Consider the following 22,093-nt stretch of genomic DNA (forward strand, 5'->3'; position numbering starts at 1 on the left):
CTTTAATAATACGTATGTGTCAACGGGAAGAGTACAGGGAGGACTCTTGGGTACAAATGTATTGTTTGGAAAACCACACCACAGGAGGGCCGAGAGAGATGTGACACTCGGAGGCCCGAACCACTCAAGCTGAACTCACACATCTCCATCTGTGCCCGGTCAGATCAATTTGCTGTCATCTGGTCTCGCCAGCCTTCTCAATTCTCCAAACAACATGCCAAAAAATACAGAAAGACACAAAGACAACAAAACAACAAGCTCTGTATGTGCACCGACCTTATTGCAGGAAAGAAAAAGGACCACCCATCAGCCAGACGAAGGGGCAATTTAGGGGATGTGGAAGGTTACCATGGCAACAAAGGAATGAGACAAGAAAATAAAGGCCTAAAATAAACCCATAATTCCTTTAGCTAAACCCAAATTGCAGGAATAGGCTGTTCCAAAAGCCAATCTCACTCAAAAGCAAAGGCAAATCTAACCTATCATGCAAGTAAAAGATAAAATGAAATTCTCATTCTGTTTGATTCCAGGCATTTATTTCTTGATAGGCAAGATAAAAAATGCACAGGGGTGAGCCATCGAGTGCGAGTGCCAGCTAGATTGACTCATCCACTCTCTCAATAATTCAGTTTGGCTCTGAAATGCATGCTCTGTACATCTTAGTAGGTCTCCAGGTAGTAACACCAGGCCAGCTCCGCTTCCAGAGAGCAGTGACAGGTCCAGGCCCTCTAGGGGACTCGTCTGAAAGGCTAGTCAATACAAAGATACTCAGACTGCAGGTCTCCAAGGAAGGTAAGAGCACATCGCACTTAGAGCAGGAGGCAACAGCTACCAGCTTTTAAAGATGGCTTAAAACCTGGTGTCTGTGGAGGTTCTCAGATCATACCCCAAAGGTGAGTGGGCTTACATGAAAATCTTGACAGTTTCACTCTTTCTCATCCGAAAGGCTTCTTTACGTCTGATCTGTTATGTATAGCTCCGAGCAAAGAAGAGTCATTCACAGTTCCTTCCACTAATAAGTGACTGTATTATTTAAAGTTATATAGTAAGAATATAGAAAGCATTTTCAGGCACAATATAATATAAAATACACAACATGTTCAAGTTTCTTACATCAGCAATAGTTGATTTTGGGAAACACGATTATTTACTTTGTTGCCAAGAGTTAACATTCACTAATTCCCTGTAATTGATTGTATTCAAGAAATAGCTAAATGATGATGACCTGACATTTTGGTAGTTAATTTTGTTAGTCCACATATGTGATTGTAAATAACCTAAATAAAATGTATTTTATAATAAACTAGCTTCATTTAGAGAAATTTAGCATTTCTAAGCAAAGACAAGGTGAACATATTTGTTTGTAGGTAAAGAATTTTCCCCCGTGCTTTCAGTAAATATTATTTAAAGTCAAAAGGCGTTGTTGGAGAAATGTTCTCATCTTTTATCAGAGCCAGATTAACATGAGCTATTAATTTAAGACAACCAGCTGCTGCTGGATGTACCAGTGAATATTAGCATACAAATAAGAGTCGTGTCAATCCTCTCATCTGATCCAGCGAGAAAGCAAATAAGCTTATTTCCCAAAAAAATGTCAAACTATTCTTTTGATATTCATGCAAAGCATTTAGATATTATATAACAGCATTGAAGGTATTTTGAACCTCTTTAAATAATCTATTGTAGATAATTAATCAAGTTTTAACATTCTGCACTCATATATTTTCCCATGACTGTGTATTCAAATGCAGGGATAAAGACTACAGAGTTTCCTGGGTTCCAGTTAACATCCGTGGAAGGAATAAATAAATACTGACATTTGGGGAAGATTAAATGCAAGCATTCAGAGCCTTTTTCAGGCAACTCCCTCTGGGTCTTTTTAAGTCCCACATAATGACTTTCAGTCCCAGTTGGTCTCCTCCAGTGTCCAGACTGTAATGCGTAATATGAGCACAGGCACAGGGCAGTATTTTAAGTAATACTGGTGAAACTGGAAAAGTTCACTCAGAGTTTTTGTAGTTGGTGAACAGGTTGTAGAGAACTCTAAGGGTGGACTTGAGGTTCAGGTTGACAACATCTGTAAAACAAGAACGGAGACAAAGCAGAGATCATTAGAGTTTTGCCAAATATGAACCGCTTTGAGAAGTTTCTTTGAACACTGAGGCACAAAATAAATGGTCTGTGCTACCATAAAATCATATTTACAGTGCAAAGGAGCCTCTTGCTGTTTGAGTACATTCCATCAAAATGTGTAATTCTGGAAATGAACTAGAGCTTAAAATAGCTCCCAAGAATGATAATAATAAATGATTATTACATGATGTATTCTTACCAGGAGAGATTCAAAGGCACAAAAATACTTTGTTCTCTCCAGGAACCAAGATGCCCTACATACATGTTTATTTGCCTTTTTGTCATTGTAACTATTAGATGTATTTTAAGTTATTTTAGACAGGCACCATTTGTCGTGGCACAGACTAGTATGGCTTAAGCTTCTTATCATCTGCATCTCCTTGTTAGCTAAGGTGACAGTGTTGATATCATTAAGGGCTTTGGGATCTCGGCTTTAATTTATAATGAACCAGCAGATGTGCACAAACCTTTGCAAATTGTGAAATACAGTAACATACAGTATACTGTAGTACAAGTACAAGTACAGTCATGCTGCCACGAAGATAATAGTCATAATGATTTCAATCACTGCAAACCAAGTATGCAAGTAGTTTAGAAAAAAAGGCAGAAAGATGTTCGATGGAGGGACTGGAGCTTGCTTAGTTTAAGATTTAAATATTTATTTGTCACATGCACATTCGAAATGTGTGGAACAGAAACAGGGATACTCTCGACCACTCCGACGTACAACCAAGGATTGGTCAGATATAACTGGTTATAGGGTTGGACTAGCATTAGGGTCAGGGTTAAACATTTATTATCTACATTTATCCTGCTTTAAACAGACAGTGTAAAAGGGACAATAGACAGCACACTGTGCACTGAAGAGCCTAGTTGCCAGGCCAATAGACAATATATAGTGTAAGTGTAATGAAAACTGTATAGACAGCAGCCAAAAGTTCCAAAGGTATGTCCTGAATAAAACAAAAACATTTTGAGACCTGTAACATATTTCTATAATATCTCTGTCTGGATCTTAGCATATCAAAATACTGAAGTACTGCATTCTATCATGTAATCACTTCCAAATATTAATTATTAATTTGTCATATCATATAATAATAGAAGTTAATTTGTTCTAAGGTCATCCTATAGGGTGTCATCCATTCCACAAAACTGTCACAACACAATCACCACAAGCCCAATCCTATTAGCCTTTACTACTAGTTTACCACATTGTGAAAAGCCACTGACAGCAGTAGTCTCCTAAAAGGTTTTAGCAATGAATTTCTGAAAAATCTTTTCCAAAGACAAATTCAAATGATGCATTAGGGTACAGAAACCTCAAAAACAACAAAGCAGAATGACATTCAGGGGCCTCTTCAAGGGCTACCTGACAGAGAAAGCTGTCTGCAATGCAACAGAACCAAAAGGCACAGGACAAAAAAAAGGGATAAACAGCCCCCTGAGTAACCAACAAATACAAAAAGGGTCATAGGTTTTTTTTTTTTTTTTTTGTGTGTATTGTATTATCATATAAAAAATATGGTGCTTTACTTAAAAAGGACAATGAAATGTCAGCTCAAGGATGATTTAACTTAGCATCATCCATCAGTGTTATAGTTTAAAGGTGAGGCAAGGTTTCCATCTACTGGACAACCTGCAATATAACTGCCACTACAGGACATCAGCTATTCAACACTCCTCTGCAAGAAGTGGCTCCCTGTCCGAACAAGACATACTCTGAGTTAGCTTCCATACTGTAAATACTCCCCTAGAAAGTCAACTTTATGTCTTTTATCACATATATTTAATATAATGCAACTAATGCAAAATACCTTCTGGTCTGGCTTTAGGTTTCTTCAGACCTCCATCCTGCATCAGCTCAAAGGCAAATGACACATTGTGGACCTGAAGAGGAGACAAAATGGACACTGGGTTCACAGCTAAACAGGGACAAACCTTCTAAATTTCCAAAAGAATAAAACATTTGAGGGTGTAATCACCTTTTGTTCAAAGCTTTCGGGGGTTAGGTAGAAGTTGTACAAAGGGACGAAGTAGTCCTCCAGCAGCCCCATCAGTAAAATCAGATAAACTCCATCAGCGAACTAGACACAAACAGAGCAGATTGAATTATGACAGCACAACTGATATTAAAACTGCATAAGCAGACCAGAGTGGATTATATCTATTAGAAAATTACATTTCAAGAAGTAATGCATGCATACAGAGCAGAGCTAACCCTGTGATGGGTCTGGGGATAAACCATTAAAACTCATACCTGAGATTCCAGCTCAGTTACTTCAAGGTTTAACTTGTTCAGGTGTTTGTTCACAAAGGTGATGAGTGACTAGTAAAAAGACAAATTTGATATACTAAATAACTATTTAGTAATATAACTACAAAGTACAGATTTCTAGTAAGTATGCCATTTTTAATCAATGTAAAGACAATATCTTTTTTACCGTTTTTACCACATTAAGCTTGTCAGGTGCGTGATCCAGCAAAGTGTCAAATGCATCTCTCTCTGTTTTAAAGAAGGAAGAATTCCTTGATTATGAATTCTCAAACACATGGTTTGACATTTTGGGAAATGTTGAGTGTGTCACAAAGATGAAAAGCCTCTGTCCAGTCTGTCTAAGTCTGCAGCCAGCAGACAGCTTGGTTTAGCATAAAGAATGGAAACAGCCAAGCTCTGTCCAAAGTTATAAATAAAGAAACAGCATGCAACGACATCAAACGGGTATGTGGACTCACCAAATCTTCCCATCATCATTCTGAAAAAACAAAAAACACAAAAAGTTTTCCAGAGTGCAGGAATCTACTGCATCCTCATACTTTATATATGAGTAAACATGAGCTAATGAAGAAAACATAAATTGTATTAGCTCTTACTCTGTCGTACTCGTCAGCTGCTTGGTCACGACAGCAGTCTGCAGGATGCCCTCTCGTTTCTGTTCAGACATAACCAAAGTGGTGTAGGTTAGAAGAGGGAGTTATTTGAACTGTTAATGCAGAATGACTAAAAAACAAAAGATGATACAAACCAAAGGTTTTTTTTTTGCAGCTTCAAACTGTTTGTTAGTTGTTTCAGGGATCCATACAGGCAATTTATAAGATGAAATGAATGTGTTAAAATTTATTTTTAATTTATAAATAGAATTTTTGGTATATTTAGTGATATATGGTTATATCTATTACTACATCACTGCACTTGCCCGTATTGCGTGAGCTTAAGAAGACACCTTACCTTGACCACAACCACCTGCACAGAGACGTGCTCGGGCAGTCTGATGGGAGCCTGGAAGTGCATAGCGAGAGCCACCAGCAGATAGAGAATAGCCACCAGGTTCTTTGAATGGATCGCTGTAACAGTGAACGACAGGGAAACGTCTGTCATCTCGTTGGACTTGAGATTTAATATTTTTACAGCAACCCTGTTAGGCAATCTGTAATTGTGGCATTTAGGAGACAGGACAGAGCAAATGAAAGACACTGTAAGAAGTGTAGAATCCAATATTTCGGGGGCCTGAAGGTAAGATATTTTGCTGGTTCAAACTGAACCAGTCTTTTCTTTTCTATTCTGTTTATTTTATGTGTTTCAAACCTTGTGGCAGTGCCATACTAAATCCCTGGTGCACCCCTTCAAGCAGCAAATTACTAAAGTCGTAAAACTCACAGTCTACACTCCACTCGATGGTCCAGCCGTGAGGCCTCAGCAGTTCATTAACAGCTTCCAAAACCGTCTGAAGCTTCTGCTTCTGACCGATCTCCGACTGGGTCACCTCAGCCACGTTCAGCTTCCTGCCCGACAGCTTTTCTGTCGGTGTCAGAGGAGATACAACAATGTCAGGTCATATATAGAATAGTATCATGCAACACTGCTGTGTTGTCCTGTGCTATACTGAACAATTTGAGCTTCAAAGATAACTCCTAAAGAACTAGGGGGCTTAGAATAAAAGGAATAGATGAACTCATACATAGATGTTGTCTTCATAGCCGAGGAAATATGATGAAAAACAGTGTCTAAGTTGGAAAAAGTGCAGAACACAATGTTTTTCACGCTTGTATTACTCTTGGGAAAGCAAGGACATGCTGATCTTGAAAATGAACAAATGTGGTGGCTGCAGACAACAAAGATGACTTGGAAAAGGATAAAAGAGGCTTATCTCAAGAGCGTGGGTTCAAATTTTATAAATAACAAAGAACCAGCAACACTGAAAAAAAAAAGGACTTCAAAACGGGCACTGATGCCATAAAAGCCTGAGATTACATAAGGTGTAAAAGTGATAAAGGAGTGTGAATGCTAAAAACAGAGCTTTAACACAAATGAAGAAATCACACCTCATTTTACAAAATGTGTCCTGCTGTGTGTTTTACAAGTGCAGTTTGCGGCGCTTCTACAACAAATGTAATTCCATGTCAGCCCTGCGTCACATCAGCTGGCTTTTAAGAAATAATAATCCAAGTCCTTGATGTTTTATTCTTGTACATGTTTGACAGATAATGAGTCTTTTCGTCAGGTTGGAATAATTAGCTGGAATTTGCACAAGGGACAATAAGACGGAGCAGAGAAGAAGACGAAGGAGAAACCCATCAGGGTGTGGAGTTAAAAAAAGAGAGGAGCTGAACAGGGAGTTTGACATCATGAGTTCTCCATCTGACCACACACAAAAAACACATTAAGTCAGTCAAGATGGAGAATTTAGGAATTTATATAATAGACAAATTCTATACAGACACGTGTGACATTTAACCACTAAAATTTAATAGATTTTCAAATAAATGTCTTTTTATTACTGTCACTGTACAATCTAAAAATGTTCATTTTCAGCCTGTTGTAACAAACTACAGACACAAGGAGGAAGCTCTGGACTAAACTAAAGATTATTAGACACTAGTGAAAACACATTTATCACAGTAGTGTCTGCTGCTATAGGTCTGTAATTGGTCACGTTTTCAATAAAGTGTCCTTTAAAAAGAAACTTTACTAGGAGTAATTATCAAAGTATGTTTTTTTAGAGATAATTTTTTTGGCCTTTTAACAGCTTGACAGTAGAGAGGCAGACAGGAAATGGGGGGAGGGGGTAACATGCAACAAAGCATAGTTTACATCAATTTACTTCGACTGATACTCTAAATTAACGTACAGCTGTTACACAGGAGAGTAGGGACATGAAATGTTGTGTTTAATTGCCGCATACTGCCAGTTTAACATTTACTGAAATGTTTTCTGACACAGACGTTCGTCAGGCACCAAACTCACACACATTCACATAACATTGTGCCACAGGCTGCACCATAAATTACTGATGGTGTAATTGCCCCAGCTGTTTGTGATTTGACTCCCTCATGCTGACACAGTTGAGAACAGAAAATCATAACTACGACTACAAGTTCTCAAAGTGAAGTCCCAGACATTCTGTCTAAAAAAAGTGTCAAAGACAAGTTTCTTACCAAACAACTTCTGGAGCACTTGTCCATCGTAACAGTCCTCCTCCAGGTCTTTGACTATGATCCTGTCTTCTTCCAACTCACTGTTGATCCAGTCGATCAAGACCTGAACACACATCACAATACAATGAACCCATTTTATTCATATTTGACTGCTGATCTCATGACAAATCATCAAATCATGATATCTACCTTCAGCAGGTCTTTAAATTTAAGATTTTCCCGTGACGTTGGATCTAACATGATCCTCTCTGTGTTTTCCTCTGATAAACACAATGAGAGACAAATAAACGTGAATAGAGGCTTATAACAACATTCATTTTCTTCAGTTTTATCTCAACATTTGGATAAGACATATTTTTATGTCACATAACACAAACCTGGAGACACAAAAACAAACATGCAATGTCCCTATCACCCTGTTTCACATTTTGCCTGAAGCCAGAGGCGTAGCCACTCCACCCACTTTCATTTCCTACTCCTCTACTGTCACCATTAGTCAACATGTTACACTGATATTACCCTTTGTGATCTCAGTAACAGTCAGTCAGCTGCAAAAAAACAAACCGAAAAACTGTTCTTTATATGTGCATGTGTGTGTTTCTGCTATGTGTGTATATACCCAGCAGTGTGTCCTCTGGATGGATGTCTACCCCTGTGGGAAGCATGGGAGCATTAATGGCATTCTTCCCCTCCTCGTGTAGATCGCTGACTGAAGAGAAAACAACAGAGAGGGAAAAAAGCTTTTTAAGAAACATGTCCAAGGTACAAATCAACAGCACAGCACTTGGTCTTAAATCCTAAAGTAATTGATTTAATGGATGTTCTGAGTATACAGAGAAGGACAAGCAGGGAAGAAAAAAGGAGAGGAGTAAAAAAGTAAAACGCTTGTTGTGTGACTGCTGACCATATCTGTGCACAATCAAAACACACACAAACAAAAAAAAGTGTGAATTTGTTGGAACTGCTCCAGTTCTACAGAAACTACTTTAGTCACTTCCTATATTTAGTGTGGGACAGAGGGCTATACTTTGGTATATTTGTAGGATATTTATGCTTTATACCTTGGTAATTACGTTGATATTTTAAATTTCTGCTACTTTATATCTCTGCATCATTTTATTTCATGGAGACACTTTGCACTTTTTATTATGTGACAGCTGCAGCTACTGTTTGCTTTGCAAATTAAAATTTAAACTGTTTTGGGCATGAGAACAATAAACTACAACTTTTAAAGTAATCACACAGTTGACTCTGCATCTCTAAATGGCATAAACAAACTTCTGAGGCGAGCATTTACTGCAGGGCAGTTGTATTTTTAAATTGACATGCTAATTTTACTTAAATAAAGGATGTGAACACTTCCACCATTGCTCACTAATTACAGCACTGTGAAAAGTGTTTTTTATGGAATTCACAGGAAACAATACTTTACAGACTCCACTTGTTTAAATGTTTATTTGTAACTGTACTATCTGGATGAGATGGGACTAAATGACAACTATGAACTGACCCAGGTCAGATAATTTAAGCACTCTTTATGGAGATTAATGTGAATGTATTCCATCTACTCACTCTTCATCGAGAGGAAGAGTGCAGTGTTTGACAAGGTTACTGAATGAAATGCCTTCCCAGGGTATTTGAGCTATCACACATCTTCACTTCCTCATGTTTTCTCCTCCTAAAGTGTATGTGAGTAATCAAGTCATTTTAGGACTTTGCACTAAATGCTCACTGTTAACTTATGAAAGACTTTATATATATATATATATATATATATATATATATATATATATATATATAACATATGGTTGGAATTTGAATTTAGTTTGAAACTGGGGACGTTCAAGTAGATTTAGAGGTGACTGGACACACGAACGCACAGAGTCTAGCTTTGAATAAAATCAATTTCTGCTGAGACACTTTCATTTCTAAATGAAAAAAACACCCAGGGGATTTAAAGCCTTTCTTCCACTAATGGCCATATCCCTTTTATCATCCTGCATTTCAATTTGTAAGACTTGCATCAGGCTGAACCACAATCAATGGTCTGAAATCAATCATTTCATTGACCTGCTTGCTATTTATAAATCCTGCGAGAGGAACCACAGTGTGACAGAAAGAGAGGTTTGCACTTTAAACCTTTCCCCATAAAAAGCATGTGAAATCAATTTTTCTAATGGTGCATATAATGAAACAAAATCCAGAGCAGTGTGTTTACAGTATAAACTGATCACAATCACATCTTCAAAGCATCTACAAAGAGAGGATATTCAGACTTGCCCTGGTAGGAGGGGTCCCCACAGAGCCTATCTATCTGATTCAGGCTTCTTATAAGAGCTGAATACCGGCTCAATCCCTAAATCTCACTACAGATCAACAGCGTGCTTTGTAATTACAGAGCAGGCTTGATGGATTTCATCATAACTGTGCTGCCTCCTCACTCTATATCCACAGCGTTACAGCTTTTGAACTGGACTGGACAGAGTGAAGTCTGTGTTAGAATGGTAAAACTACACATTGGAATATATTTACTACAGCACATTAATGCAAAATGCTACATGGAAATAAACATAATTTCTCTCACCAGTTTAGAAATACAACAGCAAGCTCCATAATACAAATGTAAAGCACATTTCACAGTGGTTTCTCACAGCATATTTTAAGCCACAGCGCACTAAGGTAACAAGACCTTCTTCCCCATTTCAACTTACAAGTTCCTCAAAGACAGTGAATAAAACCAAATTACCTTGCTTCTTCCTCTTGGTCCCACACAGCAGGCCTGCCATATCTCTATTATAAATATGCAGATTCCCGCTAACGGCAACAAGTGAAAGTAGAAAATTAATTGTATGTGTGCTGTTAGTGTGTATGTGTCTGTGAGTGAATCACAGTCGGTGGGGTCTGAGCAGTGGCAGGGCGTCATCACGTGTTTATTTCTGTCCCAACCCTCCACCCAACCACTGCAGTTACCGGAGACACCGGAGACACACTAGGGTTTGTATGTGTGTGTGTTGGGTGGACAGGAGGGGGATCTCACACTGGACATAGGGTACGAAAGCAAACGAGTAACATCTGGGACACGGGACAGAATGATAGTTACAGTGTCGACTAAATACTGATTCTCTGTATCATGTGTTTCATGGATGCAGCAAAGTGTTGTAAACCTCTTAAGAGTATTTTTTAAATCACAACAGTTGGTTTTGTTGTCTTACTAATCATCAGTTAAGTGGGTGAATGCACAACAGTATGAGGGAATAGACTCATTTCAGTGAGTAACTCTCTCTCTATGAGCACTAGAACTGAGTTTGAATATGTTCTGCTGCAGAGGATAATCAGGGGACAAGTGGCTTACCATGGCACAAGGGAAGATATAAATAATGTGGCAGCATGAAGAAGGCAGACTGGACCTTAAATATAGCTCTAGTTATTTACACCAACACAGACACCGGTCAGTAACCGCAGCCAGGAGATGACAGCATCACTATGTTCCACGGGGCCTTCAGCAGCTCTTCATACATTTATTGTTGTAATTCTGTTTTTCCATAGTGTACTTCTACTTCTACTTCTACTTCTATTTCTGTTGCATGACAATCTGTCTGTCCCTCTTCCTCCTGAGCTCTTCCCTTACAAAGTTAAACGATAATGAAAGTCGAATGTTGTGCGAGCGAACACAAATTTGAAATCAATATTGACATTTGAGAGTTTAGACAAATAGATGTCATTATTCATTTTCTACATAAACTCATAAAAGCTTAGTTTTTATAAGCTAAATATTGTTAAGAGTTGCAGAATACTCTCTGCTGTACAACATCAGTCAACATCTGTTCAGTATATTGATGAATAAAACAGAACAACATCACAGTTCACAGATCTGCTTGAATAATAGAGTAACTGTAGTTTTTAAATGTTTGAAATATCAGTGAATCTCTTGAATAATGACTTGGAATCAAAGCATTAAGTCTAATTTTAAGCATAATTTAGCATTCGGATTATTTTTTTATGACTTGTGTTTGCATATAGATGCTTTCAGAGCTTACAACACAAGTAAAAGAGCAAAATATGCAAAGCGAGAGTGTAAATATACGCGGTGTACTTGTACTTAAATGTCTTAAATTCTTTCCACCAGAAAAAATAAATCAAGGATAGAAAAAGTGATGACTTACGATTATTAGCATCCATCTTACAGCTCGTATTTTAGTTATTTATTTGTATTTTCAGAGTGTGAATGTGGAGTTCTTCTCTCCTCTCCGTCTTTGTAAAGCAAATATCTTTTGGGCTGTCACTAAACTTCTATTGTTACTGTTTAGCAGTACAATAGGAGCTTGTCAGGGAGATGCAGACTTCCTCTCTGTTTTATCGGGATTTTAACATCATCTTTAAAAACTAGCCCAAAAACCACAGGGATCTCCTTTTATATTTTGTCAAATATCCTGTTCTATCACTTTTGAACACAAGGGGAAGTGGAGCCTAGTGTTGTACTACAATGTGTGCGTGTGGTTGCTAAGCAGTGTCAACACACTTTCCTTATGGAACAATGCAATTCATGATTATTCAGAAATTGCGTAGCAACTCGTGTGTTGGGTGTTCCCTGTAAAGAAGGCGAGAGCTACTGTACCACACCCGAACGTAACCTCACACTATAACCACATATAAGGGAAGTCATACAGTCTTCTTTTGGTGAACTGTTTTCAAATTCTAACATAAGTGAGATGAACCGTTATAGTTATGTTGCTTTAATCTGAGCTTTAACGCCGTTTGACCACACAGGGGCACTGCACCCTCACTCTGCTGCACTCGACTGAAAAGCACATCACCTCTGCACCGATGGGATTCCCCTTTGTTTATACTGCAGAATTCACTACCTACAGCGACGACTTCAAAGTCTAAGCAGGAAGACAATTATTGAAACTCCCTCATTACACCAGAACCCCACCTCTCGGTTATCATCTAATTAACCCACAGCCTGGGCGGTTTCTCGTTTAACCCTTCACATCCTCAGGAACCTGACTATTTCGTCTGCAACTAGCAAACAAAGGTAAAATGTTCAAACTGTTTTTTTTAATTCTATTACATTTAAAGAGCTCTACTGTGCAGTCTGCATCACATTCTAGCTCTTAACTGAAGCTTTGTGATGAGATCAATATCCCAAAAGTGTGACAATGAAGTCATCTTTGAGAAATCTGCCACTATAATAAACATATGAGTTCCAGTTCATCAACCACTATACTTTAAAACTCATTACACCAACACCAAGCCTGCCAAGTTTGGCCTCTTCATCTAAATTAAACTTTTTTTTTTTTGCTGCACAGTCAGACTGTTTCACCAATGTTATTAACATATAATTTACAAGTGTGTGGTCCTTGCTGCTGTTTATAGTCATTTGTCATTTCGCGTCATTGGACATTTTGCTTCTCTTTATGGTTTTTGTGTCCATTTGTTGTTATTCTGCCCGTTTGTGTTCATTTCTTTCTCCTTGTGGTCATATTTGTCTGAAATAATTCAAACATATCATGCCAACATTTAGCCTGACATATTTTACACCCCTGGGGAGGTTGTGCCCCTCCGTTGGAATTTAAAACGTGCAGCCAATCACTAATGTGTTTGCTGCACAGTGAGACTACCCCACCTATAAACAACCATAAACATATCATCCAAAATGAGTGGAAACACCCGAGCTTTGGGAGTAAACTATTGAATTGAAACACCTCTGTCCTCCTGCTGGTGGCCCTCCTTTAATGGAGAATACAAACACATGCCTGACACACACACACACACACACACACAGTGAGGTGTTGAACCTTGCAGCTGTCTCCTTTCCCAGACAGCGACTAGTCTGTGGGAGGGCAGAAAATAGTTTGGTCAACAACTGGGAAAACTGGGACAATAAAGTAAGAGTGCTGTGAAACCTAAAATACAGTAAGGACTGTAACCCTCTTACCTTTATCTTCATAACCCTGAATTCCTGTCACCAGTTGCTGACTGTACTTTCTATTTGTGTTTATTACCTCACGTTGAATGCCTGTGGAGCTGCTGAGAGGCTTTGTCTTAGATATTTTGCTCGTCTTCTACCTCGTTTTGGATGAAAGCATCTGCCAAATGACTCAATGTAATGTAAAATGTAAGATTTTCTTACAATTATAGAAGCAACAAAATCACACAAGTGTTCAAAAGTTAATTAGGAACATTATATCTATTATGCAGTATATATATATATATTAATGTATTATACAAAGGGAAGCTAAAACCACAAAGTCATAATGAGCTGAGAACCAGGAGGGAGGTATGTGTGTATAAATGTTAGAAATCATGTGTACAATTCATGACTGATATAACAGGACAATACTCGAGTAGCGCATCATGTGATTGCAGCACCATGGACAGAAACACAACAAGGAGAAACAAATCCAGGCCTCTCATAATAAATTTATAAATAAATAAATAAATAAATAAAATAAAATAAAAAGCTGACCTTCTTTGGACTTTTTCTTGCGCGCCAGGGTTCCTCCTAACCTTCCCAGGAAAGATTCGTCCTTTTTCATTTTTGCGCTCGTCGCAGTCAGAGACATGTTTTCAGTGTGTGTGTGGATCCAAACTGAGCTGGGAGCGTTTTGTATCTCAGCTGCTAGTAATGTCACTCCTTCCTGTGATGCGTTCAGGAACCGGTAGGCCCTGCACGACCCAATCACAGCGAAAAGACACGAAGGACACGAACCCACAGGGAGCAGGGCAGAGACGCTGGTTCGGCATCATGACTCACATGTGCTCCTCTGTTTGGAGACGTTTTACCACAGCGCCACCTGCAGGATCGGTGAAGAGTCTCTCCTTCCTACATCATTACCGTGTTTATATAAATGAGGGAACCAAAAAGTCAAACACCTCTGCGCATGACGCACTGCAGCACGACTCCCCCACCTACTGTGGCCTCAGTATTAAACATGTAGTTCAATCATCACCTGACAGTTTCCAGCAAAAACCGAGAGATGATAGCCTCATAAAAGTAGAAATAAATAAAATTAAGCACTTTAGATTAGATTAGATTTTCATGTAGAGCTTTTATTTGCAGTGGAATATTTTGTATGTTTTTTGTGATTTTAACTTTTTTAAATGATTAAAAGATGTTAATATATTGTTAAATGTGACTATGTAACAACACACAGACAGTTTGCCACAGAATACCCATTAAACGCAGTGTTTAGGGAGATGAAATAGTGAAGTACATTATCAGTAATAATTCAATTATCATCACCATTAAAAAAAACATACAGTCGAGAGGTTCTTAAAGCTGCTGTAGATTCTCTGCACTTTTCTGATGCTCATCTACAGACTATAAGAGATCCATTAATCCTTCATCATCTGGCTCATCTCACTTCTCCATGATTTCTAATTTCATATAACGCTGATACAAATTTTAATGGTCTGAACATTAGTATTAAAAATATGATGTTTGTCCAGTAATGATGGAAATAAAACCACACAGCATTAAAATGTACTTGATTGTTGTGACACAGTATTTTAATATAACAAAAACAAGATATAAACGTAGAAAAACACTGTTTACTTTTTTTTTATAAACAAAAGTCCTGTTTGAACATTAAAACCTGGAAAAAAATAAAAAACCTTATCAAAACATTTTACTGACATTGATTGCTACAGCTGATTTTTATTTTACAAACAGGAGCAGGATCATCTTCAGTGCTCACCACCTCCTCCAGTATCTTGTGTTATTCTTTAGAGACAGAAATTTGAATTAATTCAATGAAGTTAGTTTTCAAAGCTCTGTGGATGTTACATTTGTGTAACTGAGTGATGTTGCTTTCATGAACTCACCTGTGGTCTGCAGTAGTTTCCAGTCAGCTTTCAGTCTTTGTCTCAGGTTCTCCACCGCCTCCACATCCTCTGGTGGAGCAGCATGGAGCTGCCCCAGAGAGGGGGCAGCATCCCCGAGAAGGGAGGAGCACGTGGGGTCAATACATGTCCTCTCATCCTCCTACAACAGCCAAAATGAAATAATTAACACTTGTACTTCGACACTATGAAGAAATGAGCAGGGATTTACTGCACTTTATGACCCTAGCAGCAGCCTTCTGACCTGCATGAGCACCAGTATGTGTCCCTGAGCGAGGCCCTGCAGCAGCCCTGTTAGCTGTTGCCACACGCTGTCACATATGCCGCTACCTGGAGTTTGAACCAACAGAACCAGACTGGGGTCGTACTCGTACCCCAGAGGGAGGAGGAGGCCCAACACGGCCTGTATGAATCCTGATGCATCACTGCAGCCCTGTGAGAGGACGGATATATAAAACTAAGCTCTGAACTACGTAACAAAGGAGTAATAGAGAGGTAGCATCCAGTCATACATACAGTGACAAATCCTCTGCATTGTGATATCTACTCCTGTAACATACATTACCTTCTTCAGACACACAGGAATTAAATATTTGCATTCCTGTTCCTCTGACTCTTTGCTGCTGAAGTGCACCACAAGTGTTTTCCTGAAGATGATAACAACTGTCATCACACTGTAGCAGAATCATTAGTGAAGAACATGTTTATTCACAAAGTCTAATTTAAGAAGAGCGAAAAAGATTTTCACCCATCATCTGTGCCTCGATGTGGGACGATCCCATCTCCAACACACACAACTAAAACCCTGCAAAAGGAGAAAGTGGCATCAAATCAGACTCTTTGTCACAGTGAATTAGCCTAAGTAAGATCCATTTTAGTTTACATGTAGGATTTTTAAAAGAAATGCTTCTTTTACTGTGAGATAAGATTTATTATAAATCATCTATGTCATATTAAAACATATGATACAGTCAGTGCACGTAGGTGTTAGATCTACATTACTATACCGGTTGCTAAGAGCAGTTGTAGCATGCTGGGCCACACATCTCATCGCCATGGAGACGTCACGGACCAGCGCCAAACCACTGCAGATCTGAGAGGCAGCAATTAAACGTAATGATATCAGGCTGCAGCTAATGTTAGCAGGTCAGCAAATAAATTACTGTAAAGCAGATCACGTGTCAGGACTACCTCATTCTTCTCCATTTTATCAACAAGGGCAATAAGACTGGAGAGTGTGACAGCATCTTTGTCATCTGCATCTTTGATGAAATTCTCCCTTATTGTGGAAAAAGAAAGCACATTTACGATTAATGTATATTTTAATGAACCTTTTGAGAAAATAATTGGAAATTAGTTTGATTACTGTGGATAATTTTCGTTAAAATGAACAATGTCTGCATACCTGAGTTTCTGGACAACAAGTGGGTCAGGATCCTCTGATAAACTGAAGTGTTTACATCTATCCGGGCAAGCCACTCCGTCAGGGAGCACGACAGCAGTGCGGGTAGGAGGAGTGACTCGTTTCACAGGCTGTGGCCACACCATTGCTGCTATGAGTTTCTCTTTTTCCACTTCATCCAACTTTTCTTCTTCTTCGTCTTCTGCTAATTTAATCCGCTTGGTGCTGATGTCAGAGGTGGGTAGATCAGCTGCAGAAAACAACAAAATTAAAATAAGAAGATATCTCCATTTCTCCTATGCTATTTTATTCTATAATCAGCGCAGTGTTATTTTAAGAATAGCCCAAAACAGACTTATGTGGATGTTATACCTGCATGTTTGAGACAGGACCAGTACTTTCGATGTGCTGATCGGACACACTGAAGAGACTCAAGAGCACTGAAAGAGAAAGATGATTTCAGGTTTAAAAACTCAACACACGCACGTTACAAATTTGAAACTTAAATATCACAGACAGTGAGACAGACCTATTACAGGGGCCTTCGAGGTTTGCAGGCCGTGGTGCAGGATCTCCAAGCAATGAGTGAACTGTCTGACACACAGACTGGGCAAGGGACTTCAAGTTGTACCCTCCCTGAGAAGATGCACGCAGTATCAACTTTACCGCTTCTATATCACGTGGACGTGGTACTTTTGAATATAAAACTGTAAAATATGTTTGAACCAAACAGACACTAGTGTTTTCAATCACTATGGTTATTTTCCAAAAGGATACAGTAGTAAGAATAAATAAGGTATGACGGTATATGGAAGGAAAAACAATTGTGTTTTGTGTTGATTTTAATTAGGTGTTAAGTAATTAAGTGTCATGTAGCTTGATATAAACAAACTGACCTCCAGCACAGCACACAGTTTGCCTCCTGCAAGGTTCATCAGGAGGTGGGTGAGGTGGGCAAAGATGTCTGGAGTAGCACACATTTCCCCCTGAGAATGCAGACAATCACAAAAATCAGTTACTACATGAAGTATTATTATAACAACACTGCAGCTGTATTTCAAACTGTGTTCATTTATATTTAGTACCTCTGGGTCACCAATGGCTGAGTCAAAACCCGCACACACGAGCACCAAGTCTGGGGAAAACTGTGACAAAAAAAATCACATGTTCATTAATCATGTCTAACACACGACGCCGCCTGTTAGTGGAATGTGAATTTTTTTTTCTCACCTCGTATGCCACTGGCAGAAGGACGTGAAAGAAGATCGAAAGATAGTCACTGTTCTGCATTTTCACCTTAAGGAGCATAGGGAGAACTCATTATTTAACACAGTCACACAGACAAACGTGCAACCATCAGTATTGAAAGGATCAGTTAATAATGGTTAGCAGATTGAAAATAAATGACTTAAATAATTTTCCTCTAACATTTTTTGTAGTATGTTCTAACACATGTAAGCCCATTAGTTACAATAGTGACTGTAAAAGAGATTTTAAATCTCTAAAAAGCTACCGTATGATGCACTGGTGTATTTAAAGCTACACTGAAGTAATAAAGGGTCACAATTTAATACAGTATGTGCAGTGTCACAAGTTTAGTCTCAACTGTCACAGGACAAGAACTGTTTACTTCCTGGTTTCACCATGAGAGGAGGATGGCTGCAATAAAGCTTCCATACAGATAATAGAAAGGTGTGTTAACATAAAGATAGGTTAAAGATTGTTGGTACGTTTCACCTATAAGGTGTCTAGCATTAATACATAAGTCCTTTGAATTATTAAATTCTGCTCAGTGTGGACATAACACAAATAAACATGTTGACAGCAACAATACTGACACGCAGTGCATCTAGGTATACACATATTTATACACATATGCTCTCTTCCAAAAGTACTAGCATTGCACGGCTAATTCATTTATGTTTGCTGTACACTCAAGACATTAATTTAAGACTAAGTGATAGCACTTCTGCTTTTTGTTGCCTCGTATTTATGGACAAAAGTGTTGGAACAAATAGTTTTAGAGTACATAAAAATATATATTTGTCTCCAAATCACTTGTTTGCATAGTTACGCTACATTTAAATGTGTTAATAACTGGTCTGGGATATATAACAATTTTGATGGCTAGAAGTAATATATTACAACGTCACAATTGGGTCATAACTGTGACCAACCATAAAAAACATTTTCACATTCTTTCCTTGAAAATTTAATTACTTTGTTTTTTTGTTTGGGGAAAATTGAGATTAAATTGATTCAAGCATAAATCCCATTAAGAGTTTACTTTTCGTTATCTTCTTTAAGTCTAAACAAAGTCTGTGGCTAGCAAAACCATTGTGAGCCAATTAAAAAGTAACCTGTAATACATACCTAATATATGTATGTTTGTATGTATGTGAACTGCATTTCTGTGATTTTTTACCTTGTTCCAAGGTACATTTATAGTTGATCCGGCCCCTTTCTCTTTCCCGACGACGTCAAAGTCAGATTCTCTGAGATTAGGCCAGAATTTCTGGTGCTCGTAACGGTGCCATGAGAAGTAGAGCACGCTACAACAAAATGTGATGTGAAAAATTTACAACATGGGAAAACAAAATCAATAAAATTAAGGTCTTTTCCATCAGCAAACGCTCACCTTGGGTCATCTTCAAAACTGTACTGCACCCCTTGACCGTGATGTATATCCCAGTCAACTATCAACACCCTGAAAAAAAATAAAAAAAACCAAAAAAAACTAAAACACAGACATAAATAAACATATAGAGGCACAACTGGTACAGTAGATCTTATCAGAATAAACAAATAAACCAATAGTACCTTTGGTTTAGTAATAGTTACCTTTTAACTCCATATTTTTGTTTGACATATTGAGCTGCTATAGCCACATTATTGAAGATACAGAAACCGCTGGCAGCACTGCGCATACTGTGGTGGCCTGGTGGTCTGTGACAGAGAAGTATAAGTGTAATTGCTTTGTCATTTAGTCTTTACAAAGAACAATGTGCACATATATTTGCTCTGAAAGAGAATCAAAAGTAGTCTTCCCTCAGTGATTAACAGTCTCACCTGACCAGAGCCAGGCCATTCCTCACCTTCCCCGTCATAACATTGTCAACCAGTTGCAGTGTGGCACCTAGGGCCAGTTTAGCACAGTGATAAATGTTCTAGGACAGCAGAAAGTGGGTTGATTAGCAAGGAGTGAAAATGACCTTTCATCAATACAACTTAAGATTCATTCCAAAAGAACAAACGTGAGATATATCATACTGCGATAGAGTAATAAAGAATTCAAAGTTTAGGACTAACTGGGTGAAAGTAAACGTCACCATACTGCAGGGTGAACTCCTTCAGCTCCTCTAGAGTCATGTAAGGGGTCTTCTTCACCGCTTCCAAGTATTCCTCACTGTTGGGAGCATTAAAGTATAAAGAACATGCAGATGACTGATTTGAACTGATTTTTCACATCCATGACCTGAATTAAGTTAAAATAAGGAGCTTTTTTTGTCCACGCAGACCTGTGAACCAGCAGGATGTCTGCATCTGTGGCCTCTCGGACAGGTATGGAGACGCAACGATCAGCCAGACCATTCTCGACCAAAGCTCCATAACTCACCACCAGACGCTCGGGCACTTCAATCTTACATGCTGGACTGGAGAAAGATAAACATATCAAACAAGTGAGTTTAAATTATGTCTTGTATTTTGTATTGTAGATGTGTCTGTGAAGTAGTGAATCCTCACTTGTAGATCTGTGTCTGTGACTGGACAGTCAAGTGCGTTTGTGTGTATGTAAAATGTTAAATTTTAAATGTTGTTGTTAGCTAATTTAAATACAGTGGAAGCTGTAATAGTAAAATAAGTTGCAGTCTTCTACTGTACAGTGAATACCTGCTAAAAGTAAAAAAAGAAGTAGAAATGAATCAAACTAATTCAGTGGTAGGATAAGAAAAAACACTTCCACTGACAGTATTCATAAAAACAAGTCAATATAAGAAAAAGTGAAATGTCAATTTAAAACAGGAATCACACTTAGTGTTTAACAGGTACTGGGGATTTCCCACTAAAAGTATTTCTGTCATCACACTTAGACAGCAAATGTATGCAAATATAAGATGGTATTCACACCTCAGTGTTTTTACTAAACAAAAGGAGTGAGAGTTTAAAACATCTGGAGCTTTTAGGTTGTTATTAGGGAAAAACAAACTTGGCCTTGATAGAAACCACAGAATGAATAAAGAGTCCAGTTATGTGGTTTAATTTGCTTCTGGATGACCAACAGAGCAACAATAAGGCTGACACTGTTTACGGGATAAATACTATGTGAGTAGATGTGATAAGTTTAGGTTAAATAAGTGAGAAACTTTACTTCACAACAGAAATGCTAACATTAAGTGAGCTAACTGCGAGTGCTCCCCACTAACTGACCGGACTAGCAACAACAAGCGCCAACTTTAGTTCCTGCTAACGTCATCTAGCTAACGTTACAGAGAGTGTGTTTATTTTAAGTAAAGGTTGAATTGATTACTTATATAGTTAAGCTAATATTTAATTCCCCCAAAATAAAACGTTCGTACGTACTCAACCCAGAGCAGCTTGTATCTGGTCATCTCTTCATCATAAATCAACGCTGTTCCCATGTTTACGAGTTAACTAGTTGTCCCACAGCAGCATATGAGGTGAAGATGTCTGCAATGCAATGGTTTCTTCCTGGTGCAGACTGTTTCTAAACCAAACTGTGCATTAATTTATCTACTTATAACGAAAAGTGCAGATTATAAACCAGTGGTGGAAGTAGGTCACGTTTAAAGTGCGAGCAAACCATCTTCTTCTTGATGTTGATGGTGGTTCGCAACCATAGTGTAGTGCAACACTGCCACCTACTGTATGACTCCGGAATCTAACTTAGTTTTAATTCTAACCTTGAATCCTTGTTTTCTTTGTGTTCTCTCTCTTCTTCCCACTGCTTTCCCCACTTTTCTTTCCCTCTATGCTTAACTAGAGTCTTACAATAAAGAAAAATAATACAACAAACAAAATAATATAACAATAATAACAAACCAATAACTAATATGAGTTTACCAGTCTCTTATTTTAATTAAAAACAACAATAACAATAGTGCAACACAATATCAATAAACAACTCAGGATATATTACAAACAGAAAATATAGAAACAGCTCATGTGACCAAAAGTATTTGGTCTAGATGGAGTAGTGGTGTTTTTCCTGTGGGAAATGTTTGGATCGGAGGCAGGAATTATGATATGACCTCATGA

General features: G+C 38.2%; 2 protein-coding genes across 4 annotated transcripts; both read right to left on the minus strand.

Annotated features, from left to right (window-relative positions):
- Window positions 1–1,007: 1,007 nt before the first annotated feature.
- On the minus strand, window positions 1,008–14,224 carry parvb (parvin, beta). 3 transcript variants are annotated; one of them, XM_026366450.1, is made up of 13 exons: window positions 14,039–14,224; window positions 8,189–8,278; window positions 7,759–7,829; window positions 7,570–7,672; window positions 5,792–5,932; window positions 5,363–5,478; window positions 5,008–5,066; window positions 4,870–4,889; window positions 4,578–4,639; window positions 4,394–4,462; window positions 4,119–4,220; window positions 3,951–4,023; window positions 1,008–2,077 (listed from the first exon to the last, which is right to left on the minus strand). In XM_026366450.1, the coding sequence occupies exons 1-13, from the start codon at window positions 14,133–14,135 to the stop codon at window positions 2,001–2,003; spliced, it is 1,080 nt and encodes a 359-aa protein (XP_026222235.1). In that variant the 5' UTR covers window positions 14,136–14,224; the 3' UTR covers window positions 1,008–2,000. The 3 variants fall into 3 exon arrangements, with proteins under 3 accessions (XP_026222235.1, XP_026222237.1, XP_026222236.1); XM_026366452.1 differs by lacking the exon at window positions 14,039–14,224 and adding an exon at window positions 11,733–11,869; XM_026366451.1 differs by lacking the exon at window positions 14,039–14,224 and adding an exon at window positions 10,316–11,682.
- A 463-nt stretch (window positions 14,225–14,687) lies between these two features.
- On the minus strand, window positions 14,688–21,633 carry hdac10 (histone deacetylase 10). The gene is made up of 20 exons (XM_026364594.1): window positions 21,398–21,633; window positions 20,335–20,469; window positions 20,126–20,222; window positions 19,886–19,983; window positions 19,658–19,762; window positions 19,455–19,523; window positions 19,242–19,368; window positions 18,047–18,112; window positions 17,902–17,961; window positions 17,713–17,802; window positions 17,346–17,452; window positions 17,189–17,256; window positions 16,820–17,066; window positions 16,606–16,693; window positions 16,422–16,507; window positions 16,163–16,219; window positions 15,980–16,061; window positions 15,659–15,847; window positions 15,397–15,556; window positions 14,688–15,295 (listed from the first exon to the last, which is right to left on the minus strand). The coding sequence occupies exons 1-20, from the start codon at window positions 21,454–21,456 to the stop codon at window positions 15,291–15,293; spliced, it is 1,995 nt and encodes a 664-aa protein (XP_026220379.1). The 5' UTR covers window positions 21,457–21,633; the 3' UTR covers window positions 14,688–15,290.
- Window positions 21,634–22,093: the final 460 nt, after the last annotated feature.

This window comes from Anabas testudineus, chromosome 6 (genome assembly GCF_900324465.2).
Source record: "Anabas testudineus chromosome 6, fAnaTes1.2, whole genome shotgun sequence".
Taxonomy (NCBI): Eukaryota; Metazoa; Chordata; class Actinopteri; order Anabantiformes; family Anabantidae; genus Anabas; species Anabas testudineus.

Excerpts from the sequence above, each read along its gene's own strand:
- parvb (XM_026366450.1), bottom strand. The coding sequence starts at position 14,135 with ATGTCTCTGACTGCGACGAGCGCAAAAATGAAAAAGGACGAATCTTTC. Across the intron at positions 7,673-7,758 it reads AATTTAAAGACCTGCTGAAG|GTCTTGATCGACTGGATCAA; the intron begins GTAGATATCATG and ends ATGTGTGTTCAG. Across the intron at positions 4,221-4,393 it reads TAACTGAGCTGGAATCTCAG|TTCGCTGATGGAGTTTATCT; the intron begins GTATGAGTTTTA and ends GTTTGTGTCTAG.
- hdac10 (XM_026364594.1), bottom strand. The coding sequence starts at position 21,456 with ATGGGAACAGCGTTGATTTATGATGAAGAGATGACCAGATACAAGCTG. Across the intron at positions 17,453-17,712 it reads AACTGTGTGCTGTGCTGGAG|GGAGGGTACAACTTGAAGTC; the intron begins GTCAGTTTGTTT and ends GCATCTTCTCAG. Across the intron at positions 17,257-17,345 it reads CTCGAAGGCCCCTGTAATAG|TGCTCTTGAGTCTCTTCAGT; the intron begins GTCTGTCTCACT and ends TTTCTCTTTCAG.